Source organism: Jaculus jaculus, chromosome 8, assembly GCF_020740685.1.
Source record: "Jaculus jaculus isolate mJacJac1 chromosome 8, mJacJac1.mat.Y.cur, whole genome shotgun sequence".
Lineage (NCBI taxonomy): Eukaryota > Metazoa > Chordata > Mammalia > Rodentia > Dipodidae > Jaculus > Jaculus jaculus.
In genome coordinates this window covers 2,508,169-2,527,021 of record NC_059109.1, presented here as the reverse complement: position 1 = coordinate 2,527,021, position 18,853 = coordinate 2,508,169, and the positions used below count along the sequence as shown (strand labels likewise).

The 18,853-nt window shown below is 54.3% G+C and overlaps 1 protein-coding gene across 10 annotated transcripts in view; it reads left to right on the top strand.

The window, feature by feature from the left end:
* Col11a2 (collagen type XI alpha 2 chain) overlaps window positions 1-18,853 on the top strand; it is a 33,449-nt gene that overhangs the window by 3,490 nt on the left and 11,106 nt on the right. The window contains exons 4-37 of one of the 10 annotated variants that reach the window (XM_045157774.1): window positions 905-1,067; window positions 5,172-5,363; window positions 6,169-6,246; window positions 6,397-6,648; window positions 6,853-6,915; window positions 7,476-7,655; window positions 10,839-10,898; window positions 10,991-11,032; window positions 11,216-11,278; window positions 11,559-11,633; window positions 12,265-12,351; window positions 12,564-12,620; window positions 12,788-12,841; window positions 12,922-12,975; window positions 13,077-13,130; window positions 13,287-13,340; window positions 13,506-13,559; window positions 13,640-13,684; window positions 13,792-13,845; window positions 14,228-14,272; window positions 14,447-14,500; window positions 14,677-14,721; window positions 14,825-14,878; window positions 15,406-15,450; window positions 15,833-15,886; window positions 15,986-16,030; window positions 16,210-16,263; window positions 16,579-16,686; window positions 17,449-17,502; window positions 17,789-17,842; window positions 17,933-17,977; window positions 18,410-18,463; window positions 18,586-18,630; window positions 18,712-18,765. In XM_045157774.1, the coding sequence (XP_045013709.1) occupies window positions 905-1,067; window positions 5,172-5,363; window positions 6,169-6,246; window positions 6,397-6,648; window positions 6,853-6,915; window positions 7,476-7,655; window positions 10,839-10,898; window positions 10,991-11,032; window positions 11,216-11,278; window positions 11,559-11,633; window positions 12,265-12,351; window positions 12,564-12,620; window positions 12,788-12,841; window positions 12,922-12,975; window positions 13,077-13,130; window positions 13,287-13,340; window positions 13,506-13,559; window positions 13,640-13,684; window positions 13,792-13,845; window positions 14,228-14,272; window positions 14,447-14,500; window positions 14,677-14,721; window positions 14,825-14,878; window positions 15,406-15,450; window positions 15,833-15,886; window positions 15,986-16,030; window positions 16,210-16,263; window positions 16,579-16,686; window positions 17,449-17,502; window positions 17,789-17,842; window positions 17,933-17,977; window positions 18,410-18,463; window positions 18,586-18,630; window positions 18,712-18,765 (2,491 nt within the window). The remainder of the gene's footprint in view (window positions 1-904; window positions 1,068-5,171; window positions 5,364-6,168; window positions 6,247-6,396; window positions 6,649-6,852; window positions 6,916-7,475; window positions 7,656-10,838; window positions 10,899-10,990; window positions 11,033-11,215; window positions 11,279-11,558; window positions 11,634-12,264; window positions 12,352-12,563; window positions 12,621-12,787; window positions 12,842-12,921; window positions 12,976-13,076; window positions 13,131-13,286; window positions 13,341-13,505; window positions 13,560-13,639; window positions 13,685-13,791; window positions 13,846-14,227; window positions 14,273-14,446; window positions 14,501-14,676; window positions 14,722-14,824; window positions 14,879-15,405; window positions 15,451-15,832; window positions 15,887-15,985; window positions 16,031-16,209; window positions 16,264-16,578; window positions 16,687-17,448; window positions 17,503-17,788; window positions 17,843-17,932; window positions 17,978-18,409; window positions 18,464-18,585; window positions 18,631-18,711; window positions 18,766-18,853) is intronic. The other 9 variants (XM_045157775.1, XM_045157778.1, XM_045157776.1 and 6 more) reach the window with 9 other exon arrangements.

The window sequence follows — 18,853 nt, the reverse complement described above, 5'->3', positions numbered from 1 at the left end:
GCCGTCTCCCCAGCTCCACATAATTTTGTTTTATTTTTCAAGGTAGGGTCTCACTTGTAGCCCAAGCTGACCTGGAATTCACTCTGTAGTCCAAGCCTGGCCTCAAACCCACAGTGACCTCCTACCTCTGACTCCCAAGTGATGGGATTAGAAGCATGTACCACCATGCCCAGCCCCTCACCCCCATAATTTTTTTTTGAGTTAGAGTCTCACTTTAGTCCAAGCTGACCTGGAATACACTATGTAGTCTCAAGCTGGCCTCAAACTCAGCAATCCTTCCTCTGCCTCCTAAGTGCCGGGATTAAAGGCGTGGGTCACCATGCCTGGCTCCCCACATAATTTTTTTTGAGCCTCAGTTTCTCTATCTGTAAGACAGAGATAGCAGAATCATGACACCTCAGTGGGAAGATGGTCCCTGCGTGAGGTAAACCCTCAAGGAGTAGTAGCTCTTATGACTGTTCTTTTAAAAAATATTTTATTTATTTATTTATAGCCAGGGAGGCAGAGGTAGGAGGATCACTGTGGGTTCAAGGCTACCCTGAGATGACAGAGTGAATTCCAGGTCAGCCTGGACTAGTGTGAGACCCTACCTCGAAAAACCAAACAAAAAAAAAAAAAAAAAAAAGAAGAAGCAGAGAGAGAGAGAGGGCGAGAATGGGCATGCCAGGGCCTCCAGCCACTGCAAAAGGAACTCCATTCGCATGTGCCCACTTGTGCATCTGGCTTATGTGGGTCCTGGGGAATCGACCCTGGGTCCTTAGACAAATGCTTTAATCACTAAGCCATCCCTCCAGCCCTCTTGTGACTCTTAATATCATCATTAGCATCAGTGCTGCCATCAGCTGCTTCCTGTTCCTGCTGACTTCCCCTTTTCAGTAGTCACGTGACTCCCTCCCATGACCAGGTGGCATCGTGTGGCTGTGGCTGTGAAGGGCCAATCTGTCACCCTAATTGTGGACTGCAAGAAGCGAGTGACCCGGCCCCTTCCCCGAAGTGCTCGTCCAGTGTTGGACACCCGTGGGGTGGTGACCTTTGGAGCCCGTGTCCTGGATGAAGAAGTCTTCGAGGTAAATACAGTGACCTGGGAAGGCAGTGGTTCTGGTTCCTGCTCCAGAATGCCACCTTCCTGTTTTGTAGGCCTTCATTTTTGCTCTCATGAACTTTTATTTCCATTCTCTATTTCCAGGGCTAATTTCCTTTTTCAATTTTTGTTTGTTTGTTTTTCGAGGTTTCACTCTAGCTCAGGCTGACCTGGAATTCACTATGTAGTTAGTCTCAGGGTGGCCTCAAACTCACAGCGATCCTCCTACCTCTGCCTCCCGAGTGCTGTGATTAAAAGCGTGTGCCAGGGCTGGAGAGATGGCTTAGCAGTTAAGTGCTTGCCTGTGAAGCTTAAGGACCCCGGTTCGAGGCTTGATTCCTCAAGACCTACGTTAGCCAGATGCACAAGGGGGCGTATGTGTCTGGAGTTCATTTGCAGTGGCTGGAAGCTCTGGCGTGCCCATTCTCTCTCTATCTGTCTCTGTCCCTCCCTCTCTGTCACTCTCAAATAAATAAATAAAAATGAGCAAAAAATATTTTAAAAAAAAGTGTGTGCCAACATGCCTGGCCTTTATTTTTTTTTTAAATATTTATTTATTTGACAGAGAGAAAGAGGGATAGAGAGAGAGAATGGGCGTGCCAGGGCTTCTGGCCACTGCAAAAAAATTCCATATGCATGTGCCACCTTGTGCATCTGGCTAACGTGGGTCCTGGGGAATCGAACCTTTGTCCTTTGGCTTTGCAGGCAAACACCTTAACTGCTCAGCCATCCCTCCAGCCCCCCAATTTTTATTTCTTAAACTTTCTGGGACTAAAGGTGTGGTGGCACATGCCTGGGTAAATGGATGAATACAGAAGGTGGAGAGGTGGATAAATAGGGGCTCAAATGCATGACAGTGAGAATGGCTGTGGATGGTGAATGAATGAATGAGTCAGTGGACTGGCAGATAGTTGAGTGAGCAGCACAGTAGAGGGGCACACTGGTGCACAGCCAGGAGGGGAGTCAGCACGTGGGTCGAGGAGTAGCTGGACGGGGAGGGGTAGGCGGCGGGTAGAGAAGCACAAGAGCGACCTGAAGCTTTTGCAACCTTGTAGGCAGGGGTCATGGGGTGGGTGGGTGAGGGAATGAGTGCACAGATGGATTGAACGTTGAAGAGTCTGAGCGTGGAGGACAGTTCGAAGGAGGGGCAGTTAAGCAGGGAGAAGAAGGGTGAGTGCTTGAGAAAGTGAGTGACGGAGTCAGTGAGCAGGTTGGCATGGGAAAATTGATAGGTGGGCAGGTAAAGACTGAATGGCGGATATGTCATTACAGAAGGTCTATGCAAATCAGTTATGCAAATCAGTGGGCCTCTAGTGCTCCACAAAGAAAACTGGCCCTGGAGATGGGCACAGTGGTGCACGCCTTTAATCTCAGCATTTGGAAGGCAGAAGTAGGAGGATCGCTGTGAGTTTGAGGCCAGCCTGACAATACATAGTGAATTCCAAGTCAGCCTGGACCAGAGTGAGACCCTTCCTCAGAAAAAAGAGTGGGGAAAAAAAAAATAAATAAAAAACAAAAAAACAAAGAAAAGAAAAAGAAAAAAAACAAAAAAAAGAGAAAAAGAGTGGGGGAGGAAGAAGCTGGGTGTGTTGGCTCACGCCTTTAATCCCAGCATCCGGGAGGCAGAGGTAGGAGGATTGCATGAGTTTGAGTCACCTTGAGACTACATAGGGAATTCCTGGTCAGCCTGAGCTAGAGTGAGACCCTACCTCGAAAAACCAAAAAAAAAAAAAGGCTGACCTGGAATTCCCTATGTAGTCTCAGGGTGGCCTCGAACTCACATGATCCTCCTACCTCTGCCTCCCGGGTGCTGGGATTAAAGGCGTGTACTCCCATGCCTGCTCAGTTGACATTTTCTGACTACCTGGTGATAAAGAGAAGCACAGCAGAATAATGTAAGGTCTTCTTCACCCCAAGTGGCTGTCAGTTTGGCCCTGGAGAAGAAATAGTATCCCCCAAATACATGTAGGGCCATGTGTGGGCTCCAGTAACCACCCCTGGAATTCAGAAGGCTTCCCCCCTCATTCCTAGAGGCCTGGAGGCAGGTGCCTTAACCTCTGAGTGAAGTCTCCAGTCCCTCAGTGCCCTTGTAAGCTGAGGTCGCTGAGGCTGGGTCTCTGGGTCCAGAAGCCTTTGGGGCAAGGCTCATACATGACCACAAGGGACAGGGAAGAGGCAACACGTGCTGAGGTTAAAGTGGGAAGGCCTGGTTCTTCCACTCTGAATGGCTTTGGGCTGGTCACCATCCTTTTGAAATATTCAGAATGTGTCTGAAATATGGGCATAAAGATCCTTGTCCCAAGCTGGGCATGGCGATTTGCAAGGCTGAGATAGGATCACTGTGAGTTTGAGGCCAGCCTGGGCTAGAATCAGATCCTGCCTCAATAAATAAATAACTAAAACAAAATCTAAGATCCTTCCTTCCTTCTTTCTTCCCTCCCTTCCAACCTCCCTTACTTCCTTCTTCTTTTTGGTTTTTCAGGGCAGGGTCTCACTGTAACCCAGGACCTGGAACTTGTAGTCTCAGGCTGGCCTTGAACTTGCGGCAATCTTTCTACCTCAGCCCCCACTCCCCAGTGCTGGCCTTAAAGGCATGTACAATCATGCCTGGCTCTTTCTTTTTCTTTTTTTTTAAATTTATTTATTTTTTATTAACAACTTCCATGATTGTAAACAATATCCCATGGTAATGCTCTCCCTCTCCCCAAGTTCCTCTTTGAAACCTTATTCTTTTTCTTTTTAAAATATTTTTATTGCGGGGCTGGAGAGATGGCTTAGTGGTTAAGGCATTTGCCTGTAAAGCCAAACGACCCAGGTTCAACTCCCAGGACCCATGTAAGCCAGATGCGCAAGGTGGCACATGCGTCTGGAGTTCATTTGCCGCAGCTGGAGGCCTTGGTGCACCCTCTCTCCCCCTCACATAATAAATAAAAATAAAATAGAAAAAAATAGAAATATATTTTTATTTATTTATGAGAGAGAGAGAGAGAGAGAAAGAGGTAGATAGAATAGATGTGCCAAGGCTTCCAGCCACTGCAGATGAACTCGTGTATCTATCTGATTTATGTAGGTCTTAGGGAATTGAACCTGAGTCCTTTGGCTTTGCAGGCAAGTGCATTAACTGCTAAGCTTTCTCCAGCCCTCTTTTCCTTTTTACTTGTTCATTTTTATTTATTTATTTGAGAGTGACAGAGAGAGAGAGAGAGAGAGAGAGAGAGAGAGAAAGGGAGGGAGGGAGGGAGAGAATGGGTACCCCAGGGCCTTCAGCCACTGCAAAGGAACTCCAGCCAGGTGTGCCCCCTTGTGCATCTGGCTAACGTGGGTCCTGGGGAATCGAGCCTCCAACTGGGGTCCTTAGGCTTCACAGGCAAGGGCTTAACTGCTAAGTCATCTCTCCAGCTCTTTATTTTTCTTTTTTAAAAATATATATTTATTTATTTGAGATAGAGTGAGTGAGTATGGGCACACCAGAATTTCTTGTCACTGTAAACCAACTCCAGACACATGCACCACTTTGTGCATCTGGGGAGTTGAACCTGGGCCATCAGTACTTTGCAAGCAAGCACCTTTAACTGCTGAACCATCTCCCTAGCCTCAAGATCCTTTTAAAAAATACTTATATATAATTTGTTTTTATTTATTTGAGAGAAAGGTAGAGAGAGGAAGAGGGAAGGAGGGAGCGAGAACGGGCGTACCAGAACCTCCAGCGGTTGCAAAGAACTCCAGACGCATGTGCCATCTAGTGCATCTGGCTTACATGGGTCCTAGGTAATCGAACCTGGGTCCTTAACTACTAAGCCATCTCTCTAGCCCAGGCTGACCTGAAATTCACTATGTAGTGGCCTTGAACTCATGGTGATCCTCCTATCACTGCCTCCCAAGTGTGGGATTAAAAGCATGTGCCACCACGCCCGGTTGAAGAGATCGTTTGAGGACTGAAGAGCTGTGCTGTGGAAGGCTGACAGGACCTTCTCCCATGGCACGGCTTTTCCTCGGGACCGGCCCCTTCCCTTCCCCTGCAACGGGGACCCCACCCCCGCCAGTGGCTGTGCACTTCTCTCCATGACTGTCCTTCCTCATATCTGTGCAGGGCGATGTTCAGGAGCTTCTCATTGTCCCAGGCGTCCAAGCTGCTTATGAATCTTGTGAACAGAAAGATCTGGAATGTGAGGGGGCTCAAAAGGACAGACCTCAGAACCATCAGCCTCACCGAGCCCAGAGGTCTCCCAGGCAGCAGCCGTCAAGACTCCACAAGCCGCAGAGCCAGGAGCCCCAGCAACAGGTGAGGAAATGGAAAGCGACCCTGCAGCCCACTCCACTGGGGCAGGCACCTAGGCTTCTCCCTGGCTATTTTCCCAGAGTTCCAGAGCCTTCCACCCCAGTCTGGGTTCCAATCATCCTTTTCTTAATTCTCCTCCCCAGCCATACCCCTCAGTCTCCGTCATGCCCTTCTCCCAGTCTTCAGTCATCAACCTTTTTATTTTAATTTAAAATAAAAAGGAAAAAAAAAAGAATCCTCATGATGCTCCCTGGCTGGGAGCTGCGAGCCTGCTTGTGTCTCCTCCTCAGCCAGTCTTCCTATGTCCTTGGGTTTCCCATCCCTTTCTGGAATTAAGAGATTGGGAGAGGGCTGGTGAGGGGGGGGCTCTGGGGAGAGAGGTAGGGAGCACAGTCAGGGAGACAGGATCCAGAGGAAGAAGCTGAAAGGGTCAGACCAAGAAGGAGAGAGGCAGAGGGAGCAGAGGTGGGTGGTGTTTGGCCATCCATGTGTACTGGGGATGTAGTTGTGTGTGGGGGGTGATGTGGGAGGGGCTGTGTGGTTGCATGATAGATATGGTCTGGGGTCAGTGGTACAAAGACTGGAGGGCCAATCTCTTAATCATGTTTGCTTCTGTCCCCATGGGGAACCCACTCCCTTTTCCTATCTCTCTCCCTTTCCTTCCTCGCTCCCTCCTAACCTCTCCTTGTCCTCACCTCTCATTCCCCAACTCCACACTCCCGGTATCCCGACTCCCTCACCCTCTCTCCGCCCCGCCCTCCTCCAACGTCCTGTCCCTTCTTATCCCCGCCCCGCCCCCCAATCCCAGCCCACTGAGGCGCTCTACTATGACTACGAGCCCCCCTATTATGACGTGATGACTCCAGGGACGACCCCTGACTATCAGGTAAACTTGAGGGAACCCTTCCTGCCAGCACCCCTTACCCACATCTCCCGTGCTGACCCCCCACCCCCAGTTCTGGGACAGACATCACAGACTTAGATGATGGACGGAGGTTACTTACTTACCTCCCCTCCTCTGTGTCTCTCCCTGCAGCGTCCTCAGAGCCCCAACCACAGGGCTCCCCCTTCCCCTAGGGGGCGTCGGACCCCTCCCCGAAAGTCTAACCCACCTGCCAAGAGGTCAGCAGGCAGGCAGGCACCCCCCTCGGCAGCCCGAAGGCCCTCTCCAACGGGGGGCTCTGGTCCAGCCCGCGGCCAGTCTCCCCCCTCCCGAAGCCCAGCTCGGAGGGCAGCTCCCCCCACTGCCCGGGCCCCCCCCAGGACCAGAGGCAGCGGTTACCGGCAGGTAGAGCGGGGCATCCAGATCTCTGCCCCCAACCTCTAGACTTGGAGATCGACTCTCCTCACACTGTCCCCCCACTGGGGCTGCAAGATCTGAGATCTCCTCCCCACCCAGTCCAGACTCCGTGGGCCCAGCCACCCCGCTGCTTCGCTCTTCCTCCCGCTAACTCTCATCTTCCCACTCCTCTCCCTTTCCCGCTGGGGTTAGGACCCCACCCCAGGCGAAGAAGAAGGAGTCCTGGAGCCAAGCCCCTGGCCACTCCCTGAGGAGGTAACTCTGCCCAGCCTCATCCCAGTTGCAGGCTCCCTCGGTCTGGAACTGGCCCCTCCCTGGCCGGAGGGCTCTTTGTCACGTCTACTGACGGTCTTCCTTCTGCCTCCGGTCGCTTGTATCTTTGGTCTCTCGTCTACGTCTACGTGTAGCTGTTGCTGTTTCTTTTGGCATCCATGTCTCCTTCATTATTTCAGTTACAGAGCCTTGTCCCCGTGTTGGGTCAAGTGGGCGGGCTTTCTGTGTCAGCTCTGCTTCCAGGACCCATTTTCTGTCCGACACCATCACAGCTTCCTTTGGTCATTCCCTGGACTCCTTATCTATCATTATGTCCATGCATTGTGCACTCTGTGTCCAGCCCTCCGGCCACCCTTCTTGTTATCCCCCAGGTCCATTTTCTGGATGGTTGATGGTCATTTCTTTTGGAGGAGAAAAAGTCTTGTCCCAGTGACCCTTGGGATCCTTTGGGCTAGAAAATGTCAAACCCTGGGGCCCAGGGGAATTCTCTGCTCAGCCCTAATGACCCCTTCTACGCCCCCTTCCTCCCTGTCGTCGGGAAGGAGCAGACAGGCCTCCAGGTCGCCCCCACAGCCGACAGGTTCCGGGCAGCGGAGTATGGGGAGGGTGGCGCGGACCCCCCGGCAGGGTTCTACGCTTACACCCCTGACTATGGGGAGGCCTATGGCGAGGAGACCGAGCTTGGCCCAGCCCTCTCTGCAGAGACAGCCCACCTGGGAGCCGTAAGTGAGGGGCGCCTGAGTCGCTTTGTCTTGGTGGGCTGGGAGCTACTCCCCGCTGGCTTCCACTTTTTGTTTCTGTAAGACGTCCCGTCGTGCCAAGTGTCTGACGCTGTGCCTCCTTGTGGCTTCTTCTGCCCGTGGCACTTGGATTTCCTTTTGGTTGTGTGGTTACTTCCTTTCTCTGCCTCTTCCTGTCTAAGTCAAGATGGATTCCATAAAGCTTTTCGCCAGTAAAGCAACTGGTGTCCAGTTTCAGTGTCTTGGTCATTTCGTTTATTTGTCAGAACATTTTCTTGTCCATCTGGGTGCTGAAGGGTCCAATGCTGGCCCTTTCTGCCCCACAGGGCACTTCTTACCTGTCCCTTCCTGTCCTTCTTGACCTGGGGTGTCCACCCTGGTGACCGGGTCAAGGTGGACCCAAAGGTGCTATGATCTGTGTTCGGATTCTAGTTTTCCGCGCTGTCTTGTGGCAGTCTCCCAGGCCATGTGTGTCCACCCTGGTGCTGTCTTTCTGCAGGCCTCCTCTGTCCAGTCCCTGCGGGAGTCACTCCTACTTGCTCCTGCCTCCCGTTCTCCTCTGGGGAAGCCATGTTATTGTTGAAGGTCCACTTCCTGGATCTTTTCTTCCTGCCTGCTTCCTGCCTCTCTCACCACTTCCTGTTTGTCTAGTTTGTTTTCTAGCCTTCTTGGCCGTGGTTAATTTTTCTTGGCCCTGGCATCATTCTCGCTTCCAAATGTGTGTCCCTTTGTTTTACGTCCCACGACTTCAAACACCCCTGTCTGTGGCACTGTTTCCTGCCTGCTCCCCTTCGCCTCTCTGGCTGCTCTGGAGTCATGGCTGCCTCGGCTCCCCGCTGCCTGATCCCGCATCTTCCCCCTCTCGCCTGCCACCCTGGGCCCTGGCCGCCCTTCCCACACCTTCCCCCTCTCACCTGCCACCCTGGACCCTCCCTTCCCGCACCATGGAGTTCCTTCTGGGAGTTGGGGGTTGAGCTGGGATTTGGATGGAGGTGAAGGGCTTCGTTGGGGAATTGGGGTGGGGATGGTAAGTGCCCTGCATGCCCTCCACGTTGGGTCTTGGAGTAGGCATCCCAGTGGAAGTGGGGAAGGGAGGGAGCTGGGGGGCTTGGATACGAATGAGAGCCGAGGGAGGGCACAGCATCTTTGCTGGGAGGGGACCTTGGGACTTTCTGGGGTTCGCTCTGAGCCCAAGAGCTGTAGTTTACCAAAAGCCAGTTATAGGGCCTGAGTTTGGAATATCAATGTAGAGAGATCTTCAAATTCTCTTAAAGGTTGGACGTTTAACCTTGGGAGTTTTTAAACTTGTGAACCTCTTAAAAATATAAGTCAAGCTGGACATGGTGGCACAGAACTGTAATTCTACCACTTGGGAGGTAGATCCAGGAGGACCACCATTGGTCTGGGGTCAGCCTGGGCTACATAGCAAGACTGTCTGTCTCAAAACACTTAAAAAAGAAAGAAAGAAAGGTGCCTTGAACATCCTGGGGCTACAGAGTGAGTTCCAGGTCAGTCTGCCTGGGCTAGAATGAGACTATACCTTGAAAACAACAATTTTAAAAAAATATTTTATTATTTATTTATTTATTTGAAAGAGGCAGTGGGGTGAGGGGGTGACAATGAGAATGGGTGAGCCAGGACCTCTAGCCACTGGAAATGAACTCCAGAGGAATGGGTCACCTTGTGCATCTGGCTTATGTGGGTCCTGGGGAATTGAACTTGGGTCCTTTGGCTTCTCAGGCAAGTGCCTTAACCACTAAACCATCTCTCCAGCCCAACAATTTCTTTTTAAACACCAAAAAAAGGGAGGGGGTGCTGGGGAGATTGTTTGGCGGTTAAGGACACTTGCCTGCAAAGCCTGACAACCTGGGTTTAATTCCCCAGTGCCCATGTAAATCCAGACGCACAGTGTGGTCCATGTGTCTACAGTTTGTTAGCCGCAGCACTAGGTCCTGGTGTGCCCCACTCTCATTCTCTCTATCTGCTTGCAAATAAAATAAAAACATTAAAAAATTAAAATATATTAAAAAGAAAGCTAAGTGTGGTGGAGAGTGCCTTTACCTCCTGAGCCATCTCCCCTGCCCCATGTGCTAACATGACAGAGAAAGAGACAGAGAGAGTGAGAATGTGCACGCCAGGGCCTCCAGCCACTGCAAATGAACTCCAGACACGTGCACCCCCTACTGCATCTGACTAACATGGGTCCTGGGGAATTGAACCTGGGTCTTTTGGCTTTGCAGGCAAATGCCTTAACAGCTAAGCCATCCTTCCAGCCCTGTTTTTTTTTTTTTTTTTTTTTTTTTTTTTGAGGTAGGGTCTCACTCTATCTAGTCCAGGCTGACCTGGAATTCACTCTGTAGTCCCAGGCTGGCCTCAAACGCATAGTAATCCTCCTACCTCTGCCTCCCAAGTGCACCACCATGCCCAGCTATATCCACCCTTTTTTAAATTTTTTGGGTTTTTGAGGTAGTATTTCACTCTAGCCCAGGCTGACCTGGAATTCACTATGTAGTCTCAGGGAAGCCTTGAATTCAAGGCGATCTTCCTACCTCTGCTTCCCGAGTGCTGGGATTAAAGACGTGCGCCACCACGCCTGGCGCTGTCCACCTTTTTAAGACAAGATTTCTCACTGGCCTTAAACTCACCAATTGAGCTAGGCTGGTTGGCATGAGCTGCAGGCTCTGCCTGTCTCCACCTCCCAGCGCTGAGATTACAAGCACATGCCACCACATTTGGCATAAGGGCATATAGGTTTTGCTTCTAGAGAAAGACTTGCAGCATTTATCAGATTCTCATTTGGTTCTATGCTTTAATTTCACCCCTAAATCACAAGCTATAACCTTGGGTTCTGCTTTGATGGTTTGGGGTAAAGGCTCTAAGGACCCCCGGGGGTAAGAGGGAGTTTGGGGATATGAGGTGACACTCTCCAGAAGTGGAAGGCTGGGGGGTTGAGATTCCAGAAAAGGGAAAGAGGTTCTTCCGGAGACAGAATTTACATTTGCTGAGATGGGGCTGGGAGTTTTGGGGGAGAGCTGGGAAATTTGGAGGAAGTGTTAAGGGGGCCTCTGAAGGACCTTAGGGTGAAGGGTGGGGCAGGCATTGGGTAGCCCTGGTGTCCTGGCTGCTCATGGGCCCCGCTGGGGGTTACATGTGTGTCTCCCTCAGGCTGCCCATGGGCCCCGGGGGCTGAAGGGAGAGAAGGGCGAGCCTGCGGTGCTGGAACCTGTAAGTCGTGCTGGTCACAGCTGAGGGAGGAGGAGGGGGAGCAGTGGGGTGCTAGCCTTTCAGCTTCTGACTTTGGTCATCTGTCTCCACAGGGCATGTTCGTCGAGGGGCCTCCTGGCCCGGAAGGTCCTGCGGTGAGTGAAGTGGTAGCATTAGCCCCCATCCTTGGAGACTTCCAGTAGGCACATCTGTGCCATGTGTGTATATGTCCAGACTTCCTCCCAAGAACCAGGGAGGGCTCTTCCGGTCCAAGTTCCCAGATCCCTCTCTTCTGTTCGATGATGGCCACATCTGATCTTTCTTGTTTCGTTTCCCAGGGACTGGCTGGACCCCCTGGCATCCAGGGGAATCCAGGCCCAGTTGGAGATCCTGGAGAGCGGGTAAGAGAGTGCTTTGTGGGGAGCCACTGGGACCCAGTGGGGCATCACTCTCAATTATCTCTCATCAGCTGGCTGATTGAAGGCCTGGCGATGCTTCCCAGCACCCAGATGGGTGGCACACTCTGGTTGGGGAGGAGAGTAGCCTGGTGTCTCTACAGGAGTGGGGGGTTCAGGAAAGATCTAGAGATGTCCACATCCATTCTGTAGAGAAAGATTTCAAAATCATGTCCAGTCCCTAACATGTTCGTGCTCCCTATCTTTCTCGTTCTCTCCCACTCAGGGGCCCCCTGGCCGTGCAGGGCTCCCTGGATCAGATGGAGCCCCAGGCCCTCCTGGCACATCCCTCATGCTCCCAGTGAGTTGTGTTCTGGACCTTGGAACAGGCTGATAGGGTCCTGGGGGGTCACCAAGAAAACTATGGAGGGAAACCTGAGCATGGTGGCACAGGCCTGTAATCCCAAAATATGGGAGGTAGAGGCAGGAGGATTAGGAATTCAAGGCCATCCATGGTTATATAGTGAGTTTGAGGCCAGCCTAGGTTACATGAGACCCTGCCCCCAAAAAACGAACAAACAAAAAACAAAACAAACAGTGAAAACAAAGAAGGAATGGGAAAAGTCTGTACAGACATGAACCAAATCAGTTGATCTTTGGGGTAGGGGTTTGGGACCTCATTAGACCTGGAACCAAATATGAGTCATCTAGAACCAAACTTGGATTGACCAAAGACAGACAGAAAATCCTGCATTTCAGGGAGTCTAGGATCCAAAGAGGATTCTAGTGTATGGGGAAGAGCCTAGGATGAGAAGGAGGGTGGGAAGTGACTCTGGAAACCCCTTAGAGGCTACCCAGAACCCATGGGAGATGCTGGAGGAGGGCATGAGGGGTGTCTCAAGCTTAGGGGTGGGACAGGGGTGTTGGATGAAGACTGTCCCCGGGAGGGCCACATGAACTTCCTGGAGGAGAATTGATCTCTTGCCCCTCAGTTCCGGTTTGGCAGCAGTGGGGGCGACAAGGGCCCTGTGGTGGCAGCTCAGGAGGCCCAGGCCCAGGCGATTCTGCAGCAGGCGCGGGTGAGGAGGGAGCCTGGTGGAGGTGGGGTGTGGTGGGAAGGGAGGCTGCTGGAGGAGAAGGCTGGGCTGAAAGGAGGGCAGGCAGGGGCTGGGCTGGGCTTAGGGGAAGTTGAGGAGAAGGAAAGGAAAGGAAAGGTGAAAGGGGCGGGGGATGTGCTGGGGCTGTCCCCATGCCTCCTTCTCAGCTCTGCTGTCCCTTCACGATCTCCTAGCTGGCGCTCCGTGGACCTCCTGGCCCCATGGGATACACGGGCCGCCCTGGACCCTTGGTGAGTGAGTGGGGTATTGAGGTAGGGTTTTTTTTATTTGTGTGTGGGATATGGATAGTTCTGGAAAACTACCAGGATGAAAGTTGTTTTGATTTTGTGGTGGGGGCTTTGAGGTACTGTTGGATATACCCTTCAACATGGATGTCCTCCTGTCTCCTCTCCCACAGGGACAGCCCGGGAGCCCTGGCCTGAAGGGGGAAGCTGGAGAGCTGGGACCTCAGGTGAAGCTCCCTCGCTGGTCTCAGCCCTCTTCCTCCTCAGCTGTGTGCCCATCAACCCTCACTGTCTCTTCCCTCACTAGGGTCCCAGAGGACCTCAGGGCCTCACAGGCCCTCCAGGCAAGGCTGGGCGAAGAGTAAGTATTCCAGGGCTGGCATGGGTATTTGTGGAAGATGGGGCTGGGGAGATCAAGGACTGTGGGCCCTCCTTGCTCCCACACTTCCCTTGCACCTCCAGGGTCGAGCGGGTGCTGATGGAGCCCGAGGGATGCCTGGAGAACCTGGAGTGAAGGTAACAGGCTTGTCCCCTCTGACACCTGCAGCTGTCAGCCCCGCCAGGGCTCAGCAGCCCCCTCAGCCCCTTTCCGCTCAGGACACGGTATGGAGGGCTGGAGGGCGGGCTGGGGAAAGGCGAGGTTTTCACTCTAGCTGTCCCTCCTCCTCCCAGGGTGACCGAGGTTTTGATGGACTCCCAGGACTACCTGGGGAGAAAGGACATAGGGTGAGTGTGGTGGGGACTGGCTCTGGGGATGGGGGCACAGCTCCCAGGGGGATGTTAAGAATCACAAAGGCAGGAGCCTGGGAGCGCCACAGCTCATGAATGGGTCAGTGTCTGCTCATGTTGGGGGCTCTGAGGCCCCCTCTTAGCTGTTCCTCCATTTTCTAGGGTGATACTGGTGCCCAAGGCCTTCCTGGGCCCCCTGGTGAAGATGGAGAGCGGGTAAGAGTTGTGACCAGGGCAGGGGCTGGCCCCGGGCGAGGTCTAAAAGGCAAGGATGCTTCACTGTCCCCCTTCTCCAGGGAGATGATGGGGAGATCGGGCCCCGAGGGCTGCCTGGAGAGTCGGTGAGTGTCCTGGGCACGCTGGGGGGAAGCCAGGGTGAGGATGGGGACACAAAATGGACACATTTCCTCTCTCCCATCTGTGCTCTCCTCCTCCACTCTGAATGCAGGGACCTCGAGGACTCCTTGGCCCCAAAGGTCCCCCCGGTATTCCTGGGCCCCCGGTAAGTGCCTCCCTGACTGACCTTACCTTTTGACCTCTCAAGTTCTCTCCACCCTCTCACTGAGTCCTTTCTCCTTCCTTCCTTCTGATGTGTCCCCCCTGCCTTGCCTCCACCTATCCCTGCTGGAGCCTTTACCCCAGAAGCTGCAGAGCACCAGGGGCTCCCAGTGTACCCAAAGCAAAGCGGTGGGTTTGCCCCTCAAGCCCACAGACCCCGCAGGCCTGGGCTGGTTCTGCTGGTCTAGGCTTGGGATGAATGGGCAGTCAGACCCAGCGGCTGCTGTCCACCTTCTGGAATGGCCAAGGCCTCTCCGAAACCACAGCTTCCACCAAGCCCTGCCCCAGCCTAGCCCTCAGCCTGCTCACAGCCTCTCCTGTTTCAGGGCATCCGAGGCATGGATGGTCCTCACGGCCCCAAAGGGAGCCTGGTGAGTGAAGAGCGTGGGGACCCCACCCCTTACCCCGCAAGGCCTCCACCACAGTCCAGTTGGCTGCCACTTTGACCCCTTCCTGCCCTTCACCTTTCTGCTGCCCCTAAAGCCCCCTGCCCTGCTTGCTCCTCACCTATCTCCACTGATCCCTGCTTGGTCACCTGTTTCTAGGGGCCTCAAGGAGAGCCAGGACCTCCTGGACAACAAGGCACTCCTGGGACCCAGGTGAGTGGTCCTGTCCACCCACTCCTCAACTAGAGTGACTTGCCTGGGCTTTGCATTGGGTCACCCTCTGGATCGGGATGGGAAGTTAGGGTCTCAAGTCCTGGCTCTGAATGGGAATACAGAGAGAACGGCCCTGCCTTAGGAGGTCTCTGTGACTTCTCTTTTCCTGTGTGTAGGGTCTTCCTGGACCTCAGGGTGCCATTGGTCCTCATGGAGAGAAGGTAAGTGGGACATGAGAGACCAGGGCATGAGCAAGGAGGGTTTGAGCTCTCTCCTGGCACTTGATCTGTGACCCCTCTCATCACCTTGATCCTCTTCCCAAAGGGTCCTCGAGGGAAACCAGGGCTCCCTGGCATGCCTGGCTCAGATGGACCCCCGGTGAGTGACCCATCTCTTCTTTAAATTAGTTATTCTTTTTTGGAGAGAGAAAGAGGCAGGTAGAGAGAGAGGAGCGAGCGAGTGAGAGAGAGAGAGAGAGAGAGAGAGAGAGAGAGAAAGAGGGAGAGAGAGAGAATGATGAACATGGGTGCACCAGGGCCTCTAGCCACTTGCAAACAAACTCCAGACACATGCACCACCTTGTGCATCTGGCTTATGTGTGTACTGGGGAATCCAACCTGGGTCTATAGACTTCATAGGCAAGCGCCTTAACCACCCATCCATCTCTCCAGCCTCAGTGGCCTCCATCTCTTAACCCAATTTTCACCCCAGCTCTCTTCTTCACTGTGTGACCTGAAAGTTCCCTTAGTGAACATCCACACAATGTGTCCCTTGCACTGGAAGGTCACCTGTGGTACCTGTCCATGGCTAGCTGGCTTTGTTAGGTCACAGGAGAATTTTAGTTGGAAGCGGTGTAGGGAAGGTGACAGGGCCCAGCAGTCACATTTTCCATCTCCTGCTGACAGGGCCACCCAGGGAAGGAAGGCCCACCTGGAACCAAAGGAAACCAGGTGAGACCTTCCCCACCTCCTCCCAGCCCTGGGGGAGCCTCCACTGGGTCTCCGCGGCCTGAAGTCCTTGAGATCTCCTTGTCTCCTCACTAGCACCGTTCTGGCAATTGTCTTTTCATGTCCTGGGACCCTATCCCTATCCTGTCTAACCCCCAGACCCTCATGGTGACATGCTGACACCCCTACAGTCTCTCTTTCCTCCTCCTCCTCCTCTTCTTCTTCTTTTCCGAGGTAGGGTCTCACTCGAGCCCAGGCTGACCTGGTATTCACTATGGGGTCTCAGGGTGGCCTCAGACTCATGGCGATCCTCCTACCTCGGCCTCCGAGTGCTGGGGTTAAAGGCGTGCGCCACCCCGCCCGGCTCCTCTTTCTTCTTTTCTAGGGTCCCTCTGGACCTCAGGGTCCTCTAGGATACCCAGGCCCTCGAGGTGCCAAGGTAAGGGCCGCAGGGGAGCGAGGCTGCAGTCTTAGGATCCCGACGCTCCTTCTTCTGACTCGGCTCATGGTTCCGTCTGTGCCCTCTCCTTGCTTCTAGGGTGTGGATGGAATTCGGGGCCTGAAGGGTCACAAGGGTGAAAAAGTGAGTCCCGTGCCCCTGGCTTTCCAGCGACCCGCGCCTCCATGCTGCCCTCCTTCCTCCCTCAGCTGGCCCCCGCTGCCCCCCAGCTCCTGAGCCCCGCCCTGCGCCATGTCTCTGAGGCGCTGCCCTAACACTGCCACCACCCTCTGTGGTGTCCTTTCACCGTCGTCTCTTTTCAGGGCGAGGACGGCTTTCCTGGGTTCAAAGGTGACACCGGCGTGAAAGGCGACCGGGTGAGTGGAAACCCCAGCGGCTCCCCACTGCTGCGTCTTAGCTCTCCTCCACGCTGAGCCTCCATTTCTCCTGAGACCCCAGACTTCTCCGCTCCATTGCTGGGCACTGTCTAGTGCCCAGTCCCAGTGGATGACGACCCCACAGACTGCCACACCACACAGCTTCAGTCCCCTGCCTGTGGGCACCTCTGCCCTGCGGAAGCTTCTGGGACTCCTGCCAACCCCACCGAGCCTCCTCGCTGGTGCCTGCCTCTCCTCTGGGGCGCAGACCCTCCTCTCCAGTCTCTGACACTCATCTCTCCATCCTCCCCTCAGGGCGAAGTTGGGGTTCCTGGTTCCAGGGGAGAAGATGGCCCTGAGGGGCCGAAGGGACGCACTGGACCCAACGGAGACCCTGGGCCCCCTGGGCTCATGGGAGAGAAGGTGATGGGGATGAGGGACTTGGACAGTAGTGGCCTGGGAACTCAAGGCAGGTCCAGGATGTCGGCTAGAGTGTGCACTCATTACACCCCTCTGTGTGCCTCTCTGCCCGGGCACTGGTGGGGTGTATAAGAAGTCAGGGGAGAGCCTCTGCTCTGCTGAGTCTGGTGAGGACGACAGAGGGGAGCTGTGGGCCTGAGGCAAGGTGGGAGGGAGAGGAGGACCGAGGTCTAGTCTTGGGGCCAGGTGTTGCGTGTGGCCTTGTCGTGTTGTGTCAGGCCTGTAGTAGGCCTGTGGCAGCTTTGCAGGTGAAGCTTTGCCCTGGTCCGGGGACGTTAGAATGCAGGACCTTTTCTCTGCTGCCTTCCGGGCAGGATGAGCCCTGGAGCACCACAAGGAAGGGATTCTCCGGGAGGAGCTGGGGTGGGGCTCTGCCTCTGCCTCAGGACAGGGTGAGGTCCCTGAGGGGCCCAGCTTGGATCAGCAGTGGGTGCTGGGGGAGATGCAGCCGAGGCTGTCAAGTGGGCAGTGATTGGGTCACGGTGACGGCAGGACTTGATGGTGCTGTAGGTTTTAACCTGAGGACAAGGTAGAGGTGAGATCCCAGCGACAGGGTTGGGAATGTTGCCATGACCAAGAGACTGCAGAAGCCAGGCAGGGGCGTGGCGTGGCTGCTGGGAGCTGGCTGTTATGGGGGGGGTGTCTCTGGGATGGAGGGGTGTTTATGGCTTCTGTCATTCCTAACTGTTCTCTGTCCCTCAACAGGGCAAGCTCGGTGTTCCTGGTCTGCCTGGCTACCCCGGACGCCAGGGCCCCAAGGTGACACGATTCCCCACCTCCTCTTTGTTTTCTCCCTCATCCTTCGGCCCAGGAAGCACTAGCGGAGTAGGGGTGCCCGAGAGAGAATTTAGCTGACCCCAACTTATGTAGAGGAGAAAGTGAGGCCTAGGGAGCAGCAGGGGTCTGTCTGAGGACACCTGGTCATCGGCGAGGTCAGATGTCCTCCACTGCTGTCTGCACAGTCTCTCCTGACCTCCCTTGACCCATCCTGAGTCCCCTCCCCTCTCAGGACGCCTCACTTTTCTTCATTCTTCATCCTCACCAGGGGTCCCTAGGATTTCCTGGTTTTCCTGGGGCCAGTGGAGAGAAGGGAGCCCGGGTAAGCTGGGGGAGGGGAGAGCGTGTGGGGGAAGGAGGGGCTCCTGGGGAGCATCCTGTCGTGATGGTCTCTCTACTTCACTCCCACCAGGGCTTGTCTGGGAAGTCAGGACCCCGAGGAGAACGAGGCCCCACGGTGAGTGCAGCGGGGAGACACGTGGACCTCAAGAGACTGCATTTGGATGATTAATTGTTAAATTATGTTTTGCTTGTGTGTGGTGTGTGAGCATATGCATGCTTGTGCATACACATGCGTGTGCATGCATGTATGCACACGTGTGTGTAGAGGTGAGAGGTTGACATCAGACATCTTCAGTCACTTGTCTTTTGAGATCCGGTCTCTCACTGAACCTAGAGCCCTTTGGTTTGAGAGGGTGACTAGGCTAGACTAGCCAGCAAGCCCTTGGGACCCTCCCATCTCTGCCTCCCCAATTCTGGGATCACAGGCTTGTGTTTTATGTGGATACTGGGGATCCCAACTCAGGTTTCCTCATTCTTGTGCGGCGAGCACTGGGCCCCCTCCCCGGCCCGCCTGCATGTTTCCGACCCTCTCTTCTTGTCTCCTTAGGGTCCAAGGGGTCAGCGGGGGCCGCGAGGTGCCACTGGGAAGTCTGGAGCCAAGGTGAGCGTGCTCTTCAAGGCTCCATCTATCCCCAGCCACTGAGCCTCCCACGGCCTTCACCCTCCTCCCCCAGAGTCGGCTGAGCGGCAGTCTCCCACTCCCTGACTCTGTTTCCCCTACAGGGAACCTCAGGTGGCGATGGCTCCCATGGGCCCCCTGGAGAGAGGGTGAGTGTGACCTGAGTGCCCTTCTTGAGCTGGCCCCGTCCTCCACTCGCCTCCTCTTCACTCTGCCCTTCTCCTCCCCAGGGCCTCCCTGGGCCTCAGGGCCCCAACGGATTTCCTGGCCCCAAAGGGCCTCCGGTAAGTGGGCCATTGACCTCTGACCCGCCTCGTTTCCCAGAGCTCCTCCTCCCATCCCTCTTTCCAGCCTAGAGCTCACCCGACGCTT